The 16,867-nt window shown below is 37.3% G+C and overlaps 1 protein-coding gene and 1 non-coding gene across 5 annotated transcripts in view; one reads left to right on the plus strand and one right to left on the minus strand.

Annotated features, from left to right (window-relative positions):
* The window catches only part of Rif1 (replication timing regulatory factor 1), a 60,838-nt gene that overhangs the window by 279 nt on the left and 43,692 nt on the right, over positions 1–16,867 (plus strand). For 3 of the 4 annotated variants that reach the window (XM_015479174.2, XM_015479175.2, XM_048812257.1), the window contains exons 2-10: positions 226–339; positions 1,021–1,099; positions 3,329–3,425; positions 5,498–5,625; positions 5,720–5,814; positions 7,081–7,270; positions 9,876–9,968; positions 13,046–13,184; positions 15,724–15,875. In XM_015479174.2, the coding sequence (XP_015334660.1) occupies positions 236–339; positions 1,021–1,099; positions 3,329–3,425; positions 5,498–5,625; positions 5,720–5,814; positions 7,081–7,270; positions 9,876–9,968; positions 13,046–13,184; positions 15,724–15,875 (1,077 nt within the window). In that variant the 5' untranslated portion in view covers positions 226–235. Of the gene's footprint in view, positions 1–225; positions 340–1,020; positions 1,100–3,328; positions 3,426–5,497; positions 5,626–5,719; positions 5,815–7,080; positions 7,271–9,875; positions 9,969–13,045; positions 13,185–13,628; positions 14,015–15,723; positions 15,876–16,867 lie in introns of those variants that run through there. The other variant, XM_048812259.1, reaches the window with a different exon arrangement.
* On the minus strand, positions 2,226–2,330 carry LOC125619497. Its single transcript, XR_007351049.1, has one exon. It is a non-coding gene; the product is annotated as a U6 spliceosomal RNA (small nuclear RNA).

Here is a 16,867-nt window from a genome sequence, read left to right on the forward strand (position 1 = left end):
GGGAGCGGGCCCAGGCCGGAGCGCGGCGTGGGCCGCAGTGCGTGTTACTGGGCGGAGGAGAAGGTTAGGGCTTGCGTTTGGGCTCTAGAGGCCGGCGCTGTGGACACGGCGGAACTGCGAGTCCGGGAGCCAGTGTTAAGGTGTGAGCGCCGGATTCGCGCTGGGCCGCCGTGAGGCTCTTTGCGTTGGTCACTACATTTTTCTCCTTTTCCGGCCCGGCCTTAGGGTGGCCGACATGACGGCCCCAGGTCCGAGCCCTCTCGCGCCGCTGTTGGAGACACTGGAAGACTCTTCCGCCTCCCTGGGCGAGCAGACGGATGCCTACCTAACTTTGACCAGGTGAGGCCCACTGGGGTGGGAGGCGCTTCGGTGGAGGTTGGACGCAAGATGGTTGTTTGGGACTCGTAGAATGAGTGAATTCTTTTAGTCTCGTAAATAGGAGGACACCGGAGTCGGGGATGAGTGGGGTGGAGGGGGACGTATATGCCAAGTGACGTTTCAGGGGCTGCTGCAGCACTTAAGCTGTTTGGAATGAAGGAGACTGCACGCTTGTCTTGCAAGGAAAGGATTAAAGTTTCTGCTGGAAGTAGTTGGAGGAGTGGTTTTCAGTGCGAAAGTCCCTGCGAACTCCTGGTGTATCGCGAAATAACGACCCAGAATTTTTTCTTTTTTAATGGACCACTAGCCTGATTTTTGTTTCAGTTACATAATTCTTCAAAAGGAATTGCCTAAAGCTTTGTAAAGAATTTGATAAAATTGGTAAATTTGTACCTGGGATAGGGATTACGCTGCTGTCTTCACATGATGAAACTGTCAAAACTTGGGTACACTGTGGAGGCAAAAGTCATTCTGATGTGTGTTCTCTCTTATTTCTGATGTGTTTTGCATCATATAGTCTATATATTCGTAAGCATCATAAGAATTGGGCCAGTTCATTTCTAAGCATTTATAGAGATATTTTTTAGTAAGTGTCCAGTACTTTGTCTTTTGCCTAATCTCTTGTTCTATCTGCTTTTTAAGTCGGATGACTGGAGAAGAAGGAAAAGAAGTCATCATAGAAATTGAGAAAAATCTTCCTCGGCTGTACAGAGTTTTAAAGGTCTGTATCTATGGTTGAATAGTGTTTTGAGTGTTAAAAACCACCCAGCTGACCCATAAGAACTTTCCTAAAATAAAAGCAATGATGTTGGTTCGGTTAATGTACCTTTTTATTGATTAATATACTGTATATGAAGTGTTGGCCTCCTGCCTCAGCCTCCTGAGTAGGTGTGAAGACAGGCTATCATCGGATTGCCTGGCTCTTCATTACTTTACATCTTTCACAAGCTTTTTCTCACATTATTCTTCATACCTCGATGAGTTTACCTTTTCCTTTTTTCTTTTTGGCAGTTCTGAGGATCAAACATGGCCTCAACATACTAGTTCTCATTCAGCTATACCTTCAGCCTCTAGTTTGCTCTATAATCTCCACTTTTGCAGATGGAGAAATTAGTTTGTCTAAGGTTTTCCATGGCCACTTGAACCCACAGCCTGAATTATCAATCTTATCTGATCAAAGCAGTGATCCGAGATTATTTAATCTCTTTTCATTCCTTTTGGGAATTTATTTATAAGTAAGGAATTCCAAAATAGTAATTGTCTCCCATCTACTTTGTGCATAGCATTTGTAATTTATCTTCACTCACCCTCCATTTTTGCAACTTTTGCTATGTTAGAAACTGTTGCAGTTTTCTTTTTTGCTTGTTTACAGGGAGGTGGCATAGTTTAATGTCAAACTGAGAACATATGTTTTTGTCATGGACTACTTAGGAGGCTTCATGATCTTCCTTTCATACTTAGCATTTAACTTTTTAATCCCCTTTCCCCTCCAACTCCCAGTACTGGGGATGGAACCCAGGGGCACTGTACCACTGAGCTACTGTCCTAGTCCTTTTAATTTTTTTGTTTTGAAACAGGATCTTGCTAATTTGCCCAGGCTGTTCATGAGCTTTTCCATCCTCCTGCCTCTGCCTCCCATGTGACTAAGATTATGGACTTTCCTCATCAGCCACCAGCCCAGCAACTGTTTCATTTTAAAAATAAGAAAATTAGCCAGGTGTGGAGCCTGCCCTCCAATTTGGAATTCTCCTGCCTCACCCTCCTGAATAGCTAGAATTACAGGCATGCACTATCAGCCTCACCAGTATTATTTTATCTTATTTTTTTAATTCTCTAAAGGATTTTTTAAAAATACGGAATTCTTCATGAATTTGACTATCATCCATTCATAGGGACCAAGCTGATCTTCTCTGTGTTCCAATTTTATTTCTTGTGTATTGGGGATGGAACCCATAGGTGTTCTACCATTGATTTATACTCTGCTTTTTATTTTGTGACAAAATGTCACAAAGTTACTGAGGCTAGGCCTCTAATTTGTGATCATATGCCTCAGCCTCAAGTGGCTGGGATTATGGGCATGTGCTAGCACACCTGGTTTTGTTCCAGTTTTTACTATGTATGCTGCCAAAGCGAACATGGAAATAGTATTATTAAGTAACATTAACTTCGATACTTCATTTTTCTTCATTATTACATTTCACATTCTAGCAATATATTTGATGTGAAGACATGCATCTTCATGTGTTTAATTTTTGAAAGCATGGAATCAAGGACCCTGTTGCATGCATTTTGAGTCAAGTTGCACTGTTTTTAAGTAGAGTTTGTATGTAAAGTTGCTAATGAATTATTTGGAAGCAAGTGGAAGATTAGTAATAGGACAATTAGTAGAAGATATCTATGTAAGTTAAGCAACCAAACAATAATTAAATTTCTTCAAAATAGGAACCATAGTAGATAAAATGTTTGTGTTCTTGTTCAGAATTCTGCTAGATTTGTCTTAAGAACTCAACATTCTTGAAGATAAGGCAGACCTTTATTGAGCTAGAGATATAACTCAATGGTAGAATGCTTGCCTAGCATGTTAATTGTGGGTTCAGTCCTCAGCATTGCAAAACATCAATAAAAAAGACAACACAGTTAAGGAACATCATAAACCTTATTTGTTATCTGAACAGGTGCTCAGTTGCTGAGGGTCTTGCTAAGTTACTGAGGCTGGCCTTACATTTGAGGTCCTCCTGCCTTAGCCTCAAGTCCACGGGATTATGGGCATGCACCACCTAATTGGGTTATGGTTGACTTTCTGATCATATGTTCTTACCTGCTCTCAGAATTTTGTTGATTGATTAGATCAAAATGTTATGAGCTTGCTTGTTTTGTTATTGACTTTTGATTTCTACAAATTTATTTACAGTTGTGCTTATTTGTGATAAATGTGATTTTGTTTTGGTAGAGTCATATTTCCAGTCAAAACTCAGAACTGTGTAGTGCTGCTCTACAGGCCTTGGGGTTTTGCTTATATAATCCCAAAATTACTTCAGGATTATCAGGTAGATAATTATGACTATTAATATTTTTTAATTTTTAAATGTAACTTTATAAAATTATTGTTGTCACTGAGTTAGTTTCATAATTTGTAGTTTAGGATTTGCTTCTAAAAAATGTTTGGATCTCTTCATCAACTATACATAGTTCTAAATTTGATAGATTGAAATCTGCTGTAGAAAATAAAGATGCTTAAACATAATTGCATACTGAGGGTACAACTCTGAATTGGCCAGGGCCCTGGGTTCAATTCCCTAGCACAGAATAAATATGATTGATGTAAAAACCTTTTTTTTTTTTTTGGGCTGGGGATGTGGCTCAAGCGGTAGCACACTCGCCTGGCATGCGTGCGGCCCGGGTTCGATCCTCAGCACCACATACCAACAAAGATGTTGTGTCCGCCGAGAATTAAAAAATAAATATTAAAAAAAATTCTTTAAAAAAAAAATAAATAAAAATAAATAAATNATGTGGCTCAAGCGGTAGCACACTCGCCTGGCATGCGTGCGGCCCGGGTTCGATCCTCAGCACCACATACGAACAAAGATGTTGTGTCCACCAAAAACTAAAAAATAAATATTAAAAATGTCTCTCTATAAAAAAAACAAACAACTTTTTTTTTTTTTTTTTTTTTTTTTGGTACCAGGGTTTGAACTGGGACGGGCTCGACCACTGAACCACATCCCCAGCCCTATTTTGTATTTTATTTAGAGACAGGGTCTCACTGAGTTGGTTAGCACCTGGCTTTGGCTGAGGTTGCCTTTGAACTCGGGACCCTCTAGCCTCAGGTTTCCAAGCTGCTGGGATTACAGGTGTGTGCCACTGTGCTTGGCTAAAAACAGAAACTTTAATAAAACATGGCTGTCTTTGGAAGTTAATAACTTATCTGATTGTTTTATTTAGGTATATACACTAAAGAACATGTTTACTTGGAAGTTTTTTTCATAGTAGTGCGAAATGTAGTATAACTGTGAACTAAAAGTGGTAGTGAAAACCTACTTTTAGTTCACAGTTATACTAAACTAGCTTTCCAAGTTTCAAGTAGCCTGAACTGTTGCTCTTTAACTAAGTAGTTTGCTACCCTAGAGGAAAGCTGGGAAGTGATTTTTTTTTTTTTTTTGTTGGTACCAGACAACTCCTAGACCACTGAGCCACATCTCCAGCCCTATTGTATTTTATTTAGAGACAGGGTCTCACTGAGTTGCTTAGTGCCTTGCCATTGCTGAGGTTGGCTTTGAACCCGCGATCCTCCTGTCTTGGCCTCCCAAGCCCCTGGGAGTATAGGCGTGTTCCTGGCTAGGAAGTGATCTTTAGAGAGAAGAAATTAGGAATAGGTAATAAGGATCAGAAAGTTGTTACCATTTGTTTTTCTGAGGGAGTGGGGTTACTTCCAGCTTTGTTTTGTACTAGGGATTGAACCTAGGGACACTTAACCACTGAGCCACATCCCCAGCCCTTTTTATATTTTATTGGAGACAGGACCTCGCTGAGTTGCTGAGGCCAGTTTTGAACTTGTGATCCTCTTGCCTCAGCCTCCTGCTGGGATTACAGGAATGCGCCACCACACCTAGCATCACCAGCCCTTTTTATTTTCTCTTTGAAGACAGAGTCTTGCTAAATTGCCAGGATTATAGACCAGTGCCACCACACACAGCCCTGCTTATTCTTTTTTATGTATAGAAGTGTTAGCACCCTAAAGTACGAGTTGTTCATCTTGGAGCAGAAGTGTGAGGTTATAATATCTTGCTAAACATTGCATATACCTAGTAATGATACCTGTGGTTATTTTTGTGTGAACTATCTGTTTTGGAGTTCAGTGCTTTGTTTTCTCTGAATATGATAACTTCGATCTGGATTTAAGGTTTGGGAAGTTTGATATCAGTAGTGGTTCCTTGATCCTTCTCTGAATATGTATTTAGTTTTTTTGATTTAAGAGTATTTTCCTTTACTTTTATATTTGAAATTTTAAGATTGGGGCTGCAGATGTAACTTGGTGGTCTAGGCTGGTTTCAATCCCTAGTACCACAGAAGAAAAGATTGTATACTGTTCCTATAATTAAAACTACTTGCTTTTCAGAGGCAAATATTCAAGAATTGCTTTCAAAATTGAATAATATTGTTAAGAATTCAGACAAAAATGTATGCACCAGGGCACTTTGGGTAATATCCAAACAGACGTTTCCCGCTGAAGTTGTTGGAAAAGTGGTGAGTACAGTTTTTCTAAGTCTTTTCTACATCTACATGCCAGCAAAACAGTTCTGTTTTATTTGATTTGTATGTATTTGGTTCTGTCTTTTAGGTTTCCAGTATAATTGACTCATTAGAAATAGTATTTAATAAAGGAGAGATACATTCTGCCGTTGTTGATTTTGAAGCATTAAATGTTATCATAAGGTATGCAGTTTGGATGCAATTCACATTAGAATACTGTTTCTATAAATTTAGAATTTATTTCAACGATTGAACTTTCTGAGATTCAAATATGAAATTGACAGTAAAAGAATGGGGGCATGTCTTTACTGAAAGTCTTAAAAGTAAAGTCTTGTTCATGATAAAGTTTTTAAAAATTATCTCTTAAAGGGTTTTAAAAATAATACAACCTTGTAAGTGGGCTAGAAAAGGGTATTTATGAAGGTAGTCATGTTGTCTAGCATGGAGTAGGAAAGTCCCTTCTACTTGCCCTTCACTAGTCCTTTTTTTTTTTTTTTTTGTAGTGGTAAGGATTGAACCCAGGCCTTACGCATGCAAGGCAAGCACTCTACCAACTGGGCTATATCCCCAGCCCCCAGCCCTACTCTTTAAAAGACATGGGGCACAAACTCTTGACTTGTTTTTTCATTCTTTGTTTTCTTTAGTTTTTGAGCTGTTTGTTTTAATTTCACCTTCTGGTGCTGTGGTTGATGATTATATTATAGTCTAGTTCCTTGGCTCCCTTTTAAAAACAGTACAGGGCTGAGGTTGTGGCTTAGTTGTAGAGTGCTTGCTTAGCGTGTGTGAGGCACTGGATTCAATTCTCAGCAACACACACACCCACACAATAAAAGTTATCATGTCCATCTACAACTAAAAATATTAAGAAACAACAATAACAACTCCAGGGATGGAGCTTTGTGGTAGAGTGCTTGTTTAGGACATAGGAGGCCCTGGGTTAAATCCTGCCACAAAAACAGAATTTTTACATAAAAAGTAAAGCAGTATACAAATTAGCAAGAAAAATTTGATCTTTATTTTACCACATAGTTGTTGCTACTTCAATAGTATACACTAGTGTATATTCATGAATATTTTATGCACTCTAATCTTGCACCAAAGACTGAGTTCAGAAATAAATGATTTTTTTTTGTGTGTGTGCGCGTGCTGGGGGTCAAACCCAGGGATTTGTGCATGCAAAGCAAGTACTCTACCATCTGAGCTATATCCCTAGCCTATAATAAGTGACTTTTAAGTGATAACTGACTTTTTTCCCCCCTTAAAAACAAAAATAAAAACAAAAAAACTTCATATATTGGTTGTACCTCAATTTTTTCCAAAAAAGAAAAAAAATTGGGGGGGGGGGGTGGCAGAATGTATGTATGCATTCTAAATTATGCTGTTTATTTTTCCTGCTAGATTAGACTAAAAAAGTGAGTTCAAGCTAACTTATTGATTTCTCCTTTATAGGCTAATTGAACAAGCTCCAGTTCAAATGGGAGAAGAGTCAGTGAGGTGGGCAAAATTGGTCATACCTTTAGTGGCTCATTCAGCACAAAAGGTTCATTTGAGGGGAGCCACTGCTCTGGAGATGGGAATGCCATTGTTGCTTCAGAAACAACAAGAAATAGCATCTATTACAGAGCAGCTTATGACTACTGTAAGCATTAAGTTACTTAAGGATTTTCTAAATACTGTATTAATACAAAGTTTCTTTGCTAAGCTTGAAATTCATTTTAGGCTCATTGGTTTAATTGCACTGTGATCTAGGAGTTTTTGGTTTAATTGCACAGTGATCTAGGAGTTTAGCTTTGAATTAAAACAAAGAGTTGCTTAAGTTAGTGTAGACCAATTATACATAACAGTACAGAAATGAACTGTCTATTCATTTTTAATAAAACTGTAGATATTTTATCCCATCCTCGATGAATGTTGACTAGAAAGGGATTGCATTTCTCCCATCCTCTAACCAGACCCCTGCTTGGTTTCTGAGATCAGACATCCAGGCGCATTCAGGGTGGTAAGGCTGTACATAAGGGATTATATTTCTTTTTCTTTTTTTTTTTTTTTAATATCTATTTTCCAGTTGTAGTTGGACACAATACCTTTATTTATTTATTTTTATGTGATGCTTGCTAAGTGCTCTACCGCTAAGCCACAAAGTCGCTAAGCCAAAACCCCAGCCTGCCCCCCCAACAAGGGATTATATTTCTAAATAAGGGAGAGCAGTACCCAATTCAGTGTTATTTTTGTGTTATTATATAATTTCAGTAGTTATGAATTTTCATGCATGTAAGCTCATCTAGTCCATATAATTTCCTAGCTGGTTATTACTTTCCTCAAGTCTTAGGCTTACCAACATTTGTTCTTGTAAACATCTTTTAGCATCTATATGCAGTGCATTACTGTTGACTATAGTTGTAAACAAAAGGCTTATAGAACTTGTTTTCTAATGAGAAATGAGGGAGGCACATAATGTATTAAGTGAAGAGCACTAGGGAGGATAGAATAGCAGGGACAGGCTGAAGTTTGCCATCAAAGAGAAATGGTGAGGTGGTCAGGGAAGGTAAAAATTAGGACATTGGAACTGTGATTTGAAGACAGTATAGGAGTTAGCCATGTGGATAATATAGGGTAAGCTCGTTGTGAGCAAGAAAACCATGAGTGCAGAAGGGCCATTCTTGTTGCAGGGAATGGTGGTACACATCTATAATCATAGCTACTGGAGAAGTTGAGGCAGGAGGATTTCAAGTTTGAGGCCTGTCTAGGCAACTTAGGAAGACCCTGTCTCAAAACAAGTTTATATTTATAAATTTTTTCTTTTTTTGTTTAAGGGCCCTGGTGATGTACTGTTAAGAATGTCCCTGGAGGGCTGGGGATGTGGCTCAAGCGGTAGTGCGCTTGCCTGGCATGCGTGCGGCCCGGGTTCGATCCTCAGCACCACATACAAACAAAGATGTTGTGTCCGCCGAGAACTAAAAAATAAACATTAAAATTAAAAAAAAAAAAAAAAAAGAATGTCCCTGGATTCAGTCCCTTGTCTGGCAAAAGAAAGGGGAGGATCCCATTCTGCCCTTACATTGTGTACCAACTTGGTGTTCAGCGAACACTTGGCAATATGACAGAAGTGAGAGTTATGAGGTTGAGAAGAGTGGAAGATATTGTTAGAGAAACAGAGGACCTAATCACACAGGTCCTTGGGACCATAGTAAAGATGCAATTTTTACTCTGGATTACAAGGAAAGTCATATTTGAATGTTTTGAGCTTCCAAGTATTATATACTGATTTGAATTTTAAAGTGATTATTCTGGCTATGTTGAAAACAGGCTTGGGGATGATAGAGCAGGAGCAGGAAGATTAAAGTATAATAAAGTAGTATCTTTAAGAATTGTTTTGTCAGGCACAGTGGTGCATGCCTGTAATCCTAGCAGCTGAGGAAGATCACAAGTTCAAAGCCAGCTTTAGCAACTTAGCGAGGCACTTAGCAACTCAGGGAGACCCTGTCTCAAAAAAAAAAAAAAAAAAAGTGGGGGTACCTGGGGTTGTGGTTCAGTGGTTAAGCAGCCCTGGTATCAAAAAAAGAGAATTGTTTTGTTCTCATAAATTTATTCATCTTCAGTACCCTATGTACAGCTTTATAAATAAATTTGAAGTAAGATTTTCTCATGGGCTGGGGATGTGGCTCAAGCGGTAACGTGCTCGCCTGGCATGCGCGGGGCGCTAGGTTCGATCCTCAGCACCACATAAAAATAGAATAAAGATGTTGTGTCCACCAAAAACTAAAAAATAAACATTAAAAAAAAAGATTTTCTCATATTGTTTATGATACTGTGAAAGTTTTTTTGCTTTTTTAAGTTTCTAGTGTGAGAAAACTAATACACTATCATTTGAACTCTAATGATGTGCAGGCTGAAGTTTTTAGGAGAAAGTTTTTCTACCAGTATATTGGTGGAAATTAAGTGTGATTGATGAATGGTGAGAAGGCCTGATGTGTGATAGACAAGCATAGCTAAGTAAATGTTAATGATAGAATTTAGATTTTGGCATTTAGATATTTATGGTAAAACATTTTCGGGTTTGGTATATTTTCTAAATTTTTCCTTTTGGGTTTTTTTTCGGGGGGGGAGGTAATAAGGGTACTTTATTGTGGCAAAGATTATTTGGCTGATAATCAAGTATTAGAAATTATTTCTAGGCTTTGATATTGGATTATTTTTTTCCTTTTGAAGAGAATATTTGGTAAATATTTCGCTTTTACTTACAGAAATTAATTTCAGAACTCCAAAAGCTATTTATGAGTAAAAATGAGACCTACGTGTTAAAATTGTGGCCTTTGTTTGTCAAACTTCTTGGAAAGGTAAGTGTCAGAGTTAGGTGAACAGTTCACAATTTTTATATGCCAGACCTTTTCATTTAAACTTTCCTTAGTTCAGTCCATCCTCAGAGTTTGTTTTCCTTATTTGTAAATTTGCCTGCTCACTAGAACTTGTATGTAAATTCCATATCAGTACTTTTGTAGCTTTCACATAATTTGTAAACATGTAGAATGGGAAAGAATTTGAGTCACCCAATGTGCATGTTCTCAGCCAAGGTTGAACAAGGTTATACCCTGTCTTCCCCCCAGTTCCCCGGGTAGGGATTGAATCTAGGGATGCTTTACTTCTGAAGCACATCCCTAACCCTTTATATATATTTTAGTGTTCCTAAGCATGAACTTTTGTGCTTTTTTTTTTTTTTTTTTTTTCAGTGTTCCTAAGCACAGGAAGGCTGTGATGTGCCTTATGAAGAAATACTCATGTGTTAAATAAGCTTTATTCTAACATAAGTTACAATGCTATTGGCTTTCATTTCAATGCTAGGAAATCAATAATAGATACTAAGTAAGGGAATTAGTATATATTGAGTAAGGTACCTTTACATGAAGAAATACATAAAACAAGATTATATATTAAACAGTTGATGCAAGTTCTGAGACCAGAGAATTTGCTCAGAGAAACCCAACTCCGTATTTTCTTTTAATAATGATGGCTGATTTTTTCTATTTCTTTTCTTTCTTTTTTTAATGGTACTGGGAATGGAACCCAGGGTCTCATGAATGTCAGACAAATGCTGAATCATTGAACCACATCCCCAGCCCATTTTTTTTTCCTGTGTTCAAAGTGACTATACAATATGAATACTGTGAATAATGAAAATCAAGTGTTAATTAAAGCCAATTCTTTGGGCAGGGTTGCCTTTTTTATTGTGTTAATACACAGTTATTTTAAGTGTTTGTAAGTATACAAATATAGTGTTGCATAAGCATCAACAACTATACCCCAAATTTTTTCTGCATCCACAATAAAAACTACTCATTAAGCAATAACTGCCACCTCTCTACCTGGTAACCTCTATTCTACTTTCTATGAATTTGCTATTCTGGGTACCTCATATATGTAGAATCATACATTTGCTCTTCTGTGCCTGCCTTATTTTACTAAGTATAATGTTTGTAGGATCCATTCACGTTGCAGCATATTTGAAAATGTCATTTGTTCTTATGGCAGAATAATATTCTGTTGTTATGTATTTACCACATTTTGTTAATCTGTCTGCTCATGTGGGTGGACATTTGGAGTTTTTCTCCCTTTTGTCTATAATGAACAATGTTGTTGTAAACACGATTATAGAAAATATCTGTTGGTGACCAAGTTCTTGAATTTTAAAAGAGTAGAATTACTGGCTCATGTGGAAGTTCTATGCTGAAATTTTTTAAAAACTGCCAAGCTTTTCTACAGCAGGTGTATTATTTTACATCATGACCAGTAGGACGGATGCTCTAGGATTTTAGGTACATACCATCTTCTCCAGCACTTTCCTTTTTTTGTGTCATAATGGTCATGCACATGGATATGAGGTGGTATCTCACTATAGTTTTGGTTTGTATTTCTATTTTTGATCTGTATGTGGGTTTTATTTATTTATTTATTTTTGTCATTTGTTTTGTATTTGAAGAATTGCCCATTCAAGTCCTATGCCCATTTTTGAGTTGGATTGTCTTTTTGTTCTTAATATATTCTCAGTGTTAATCTGATTTGCCAAGTATTTTCTTCTGTTATAGAGGTTTTCTTTATGCTTTTTTTGGGGCGCGGAGAGTGGAGTATCTGGAATTGAACTCAGATGCTTACCACTGAACCATATTCCCACCACGTTTTATTTTGAGACAGGATCTTGCCAAGTTGCTGAGGCTGGCCTCAAACATGTGATCTTACTGCCTTAGCCTCCGGGGTTGCTGGAAATATAGGGGTGTACCACCAAACCTGGCATCTTTTTGATTTTTTGATAATGTCTTTTGGACAAGTGTGTGTGTAGTGCTGGGATTGAACCCAGGATATCATTACCTGCTAAGTGCACACTGTACCATTGAGCTTTTCCCCCCATCCCACCTTTACACAAACATTTAAGTTTGATGAAGTTTTTTATGGTCTTTTGTTTTCAAAGCCATATTCATGAAGTTACTGTTAAATACAATGTCAAATCTTATGTTTTCTTCTTTTGCAAGCATGTACTGGGGATTAAACCCAGGGGCAATTTACCTCTAAGCTATATTCCCAGTTGTCTTTATTTTTTAAGATAGATTTTAACTAAGTTGCTGAGAGTCTTACTAAGTTGGTGAAGCTGGCTTTGAACTTATTCTCCTCCACAGCTTCCTGAGTTGTTGAGATTACAGGTGTGCACCACCATGCCCAGCATCTTCTTTTAAGAATTACTTCTTGTCAAGTGCCATGGCGCATACATATAATCCCAGCAGCTCTGGAGGCTGAGGCAGGAGGATCCAGGGTTGAGCATCCCTAATCTGAATTATTCCATAATTGGAAAACTTTTATGTCCTCACTTGGCACAACTAGTGGAAAATTTCTGACCTCATGTAACAATTCCCTGTCAGAACATCGGTGCACTAAAAATATTGAATAAAATTACTTTAGACTATGTGTGTATGGGACAAATGAATTTTGTGTTCTGTTCCCAAGATAATCTTTTGATGTATATGTAAATCTTCTAAAACCTGAAATACTCCTGGTCCCAAGCATTTCCATTATGGGGTACTCAACCTGTACCTATTTTCTTTGATATTGTATTGCATTGATAAAATTTGGAATTTATCTACCTTCCTAATTTTCTCTGTAGTGGAAGTATTCTGTATTATGTGTTATCTACTTTATTTGAATTTTGTATTTTTTGTAATCTTGAATTTTGAAAGCATACTCACTGTTTAATATTTTCTGTGAACTCAAATTCCTAAGAGTTGACATCTATTTTATGTTTTGAAGGTAATGTATTTTGTCTCCTAAGGACATATATTAAGTTGAATGAATAAATGAATGAAAACAGTGCACATAATTATTTTTGTTTCATTCAGATAAACAAGTTTTTAATGTTTCTTTTTTTTTTTAGACTTTGCATCGAAGTGGAAGTTTCATCAATTCTTTGTTACATTTGGAGGAACTGGGATTTCGTAGTGGAACACCCATGATTAAAAAAATAGCTTTTATTGCATGGAAGAGTTTAATAGATAATTTTGCCTTAAATCCAGGTACTCAAAGTTTTTGATTTTTCTACTGGGCATTGTGGCACACATCTATAATCCCAGCAACCCTGGGGGCTGAGGCACAAGTTCAAGGCCAGCTTCTATAATTAGGGAAGCCCTCAGCAATGTAGGGAGAACCTGTTTCAAATGGGAGTGGTACTGGGCATGGTGATGCATGCCTATAATCCTAGTGGCTCTGGAGGCTGAGACAGGAGGATCTTGAGTTCAAAGCTAGCCTCAGCAAAAGCGAGGTGCTAAGCAACTCAGTGAGACCCTGTCTCTAAATGAAATCCAAAATAGGGCTGCGGATGTGGCTCAGTGGTCAACCCCCAGTACCAAAAAAAAAAAAAGGGGGGGGAACTGGGCATGTAGCTGTGGTAAAGTGCCCTGGGTTCAGTTCATAGGTCTAAAATAATAAAAATTTTTATTTTTCATTGAATTACTTTTAAGCAAGATTAAACAAGTTTTTCTCATTATTTATTATGTCAAAACTTAGGTATTTATTGACTTTATCATAAGGGAATAGGAAGCGATGATAGCCGTGAAATATCAGTTACTAAGCTTTTTTCTATCATTTCTAGACAAGTCCCAAATAGTGGGTTAGCATTAGTATATGAAACTGATTTCTTTGAACTTATAACCTTATTGTGCAATGGAGTTGTTTGATGTATTTTTTGAAATACTTTTTATATCTTTATTTATTTTTATGTGGTGCTGAGGATCAAATCCAGTCACATGCTAGGCAAGCACTCTGCCACTGAGCTACACCTTCAATCCTGATGTATGTTTATGAGGAAGAGTATTTGGCCCAAAAGTGGGTTGGAATGAGTACTTAAGTAGGTGACATTTAATCTTAGATTTAATTAGTACTATGTTTATAAGATCTGCTAGATAATGTTATTTTTATCCTGATTTTCCCTGTCAGAGACCACTAATCCCTTTCTTTCCATATTTCTGTATTTCATAAGGTGATTATTTGCATTACTAGTTATATTTATTTAAAATATTGAAATTTTTTTTTTTTTAATCCTGAGGCAAGAGGATTGCAGGTGGAGGCCAGCTTAGGCAATTTAGTAAGACCCTGTCTCAAAATAACAACAAAAAGGGCCAGTAATGTAGCTTAGTGTAGAGTGCTTGCCTAGCATGTGTTATGCCCTGGATTTGTTCCATCCCCAATGAAAAAAGGATCAAAGTATATTTTGTGGCACTTTTTTTTTTAATATTGAAAATGAAATCTTGCCTACTTTATTAACTGATGATTATTTAGGTATAGCTAGTTATGTACCCAGCAGTATGAGGCAGTTTTGGGGGATTAAAATCTTTTGGAATTATACTTGGAGCCCCTTTCATGGACAAAAGGATTCAGAAAGGAAAGTGTCCTGGACTGGAGAACTTGTGTTCTGCAGTGATTTGAGTTGATTTTCTTTATTTGTCCTCATGTTAGGGATTTAACTCAGGGGTACTCTATCACTAAGTTATACCCCCAGCCTTTTAATTTATTATTTTGCGATAGTCTCACTAAATTTTCCAGGCTGACCTCACAATTGTGATCCCGTACCTTATTGTGAGTTGCTGGGATTATAGGTGATTAACTTCATTTTCTTGTAGAAGTGTTAGTTGAAATGTCTATATGACAGAGCAGTTTTAAGAAACATTGATGAAAACTATTCCACCAAATACATGACCTTTTAACAAGGTACTTGAGCACATATTACTTAAATGTTTTAATTTATATATCCCTAGTCCAACTTACATGTATATTTCTATTTAAACAACCAGAATTCACTTGTATGCTGAATTTTAACAATCTGATTGTTGTTAAGGTAAGGTAGATCTGAATCTAAGTCTGTTTAGGTTTCTAAAACATAATCAGTGGCCCTAGCAATGTTTTTTTTTTTTGTATATATGTGTGTGTGTGGTACTGGGGATTCAGCTCACGGGAGCCTTATATCCTCAGTACTTTTTTCTTTTCCTTTTTTTCAAGTTTTGAGCCACAGTCTAAGTTGCTCAGAGTAGCCTTGAACTCCTGGCTGAACCTCCGTATTCACTGGGATTTTATAGGCATGCACCATCACACAGGGTTGCCAACAATGTTTATAATAGTTATTAGTTGATTAACATAATGTAAAAAATGCCTCTATTTCTTTGTTAAATGGATGTAATGCTAACATAGGACTGCTTTTCAATTTTGGCATTTTGCATAGGGTCATATGTTGCTGGGGGTGTCTGCTGTGTTTTAGGAAGTTTGGCAACATCCTAGATTTCAGCCCACTCGATACTAATAACATCCCTCCAGTTGTGATAATCAAAAATACTGTAGACATTATTGGGAAAATCATCCAATACACAGTATCTAATAGACATTGCTTGTTCATATTCATTGGTTTTAGTCCAGCTTACTGAGTTTTATAGGAGTACAAATTTTGGATACAGCAAGAAAATCTGATTTTATTTTTTAAACATGTTGTCTTGCTGTGGAAAAAAGAGACTTATATACTTTATTATTGAAGTTTAATATTCACCTCTGTGCTTATTTTCTTTTAAGATATTCTGTGTAGTGCAAAAAGACTCAAGTTGTTAATGCAGCCTTTGAGTTCCATCCATGTGAGAACAGAAACTCTAGCATTAACAAAGCTAGAAGTCTGGTGGTATTTACTGATGAGACTTGGACCTCATCTCCCTGCAAATTTTGAACAGGTAATATTACACGTGTTAAATGCCACTGTTTTTTTTTTTTTTTTTTTAATTAATGTGTTCTTCAGATCTTTCCAGTCTAATCTTTTTGTGTTGTTTTTGCTATATATTAGTAGACTAATATATTTTCCCCCCTTAGCTCAGAACTTTATGGTCATTTTCTCCAAAGGGTGTTCTCCAATGGCCTGAAATGGAGCCCTGTAAGACTTGTTAGTCAGCAAACACAATATCTCTTCTTATTCTAGAAGTATTGATTTTAAGATGGATCTCACCTGCAGCCCCCCAAGAGGATTTTTGACATCAGTGAAATGTTAGTCAAGTGCTATACTGGGTAGATAAAAAGTTGGCTCAGTTATTTGTTTTTAGTTATCCTTTGTCTAGGCTACATAGTTATAATCACTCATTTAATTTGGTTATAGGTTTTTTTTTATATAAAATCCTTTTTTTTTTTCAATATACTTTTTAGATATTGATGGACCTTTATTTTATTTATTTATATGTGATGCTGAGAATGGAACTCAGTGCTTTACACAGGCTAGGCAAGTGCTCTACCACTGAGCCACAACACCAGCCCTGATGATAAGTTTTTAAAAATGATATTACAAGCTTGGCATGGTGGTGCATTCCTGTGATCCCAGCAGCTTGGGAGCATCCTCAGGATTGAGAGTTCAAAGCCAGCCTCAGCAACAGGGAGGTGCTTAGCAACTCAGTGAGACCCTGTCTCTAAATAAAAATACAAAATAGGGGGCTGGGGATGTGGCTCAAGCGGTAGCACGCTCGCCTGGCATGCATGCGGCCCGGGTTCGATCCTCAGCACCACATATACAAACAAAGATGTTGTGTCTGCCGAAAACTAAAAAATAAATATTAAAGAATTTTCTCTCTCTTTCTCTCTCCCTCTCCCTCTTCCTCCCCCCCCGCCTTTCTCTCTCTCTCCCCCCTCTCTAAAAAAAAAAAAAAAAAAACCATACAAATACGGGCTGTGGCTCAGTGGT

This window comes from Marmota marmota, unplaced genomic scaffold, assembly GCF_001458135.2.
Source record: "Marmota marmota marmota unplaced genomic scaffold, marMar, whole genome shotgun sequence".
NCBI classification, from domain to species: Eukaryota; Metazoa; Chordata; class Mammalia; order Rodentia; family Sciuridae; genus Marmota; species Marmota marmota.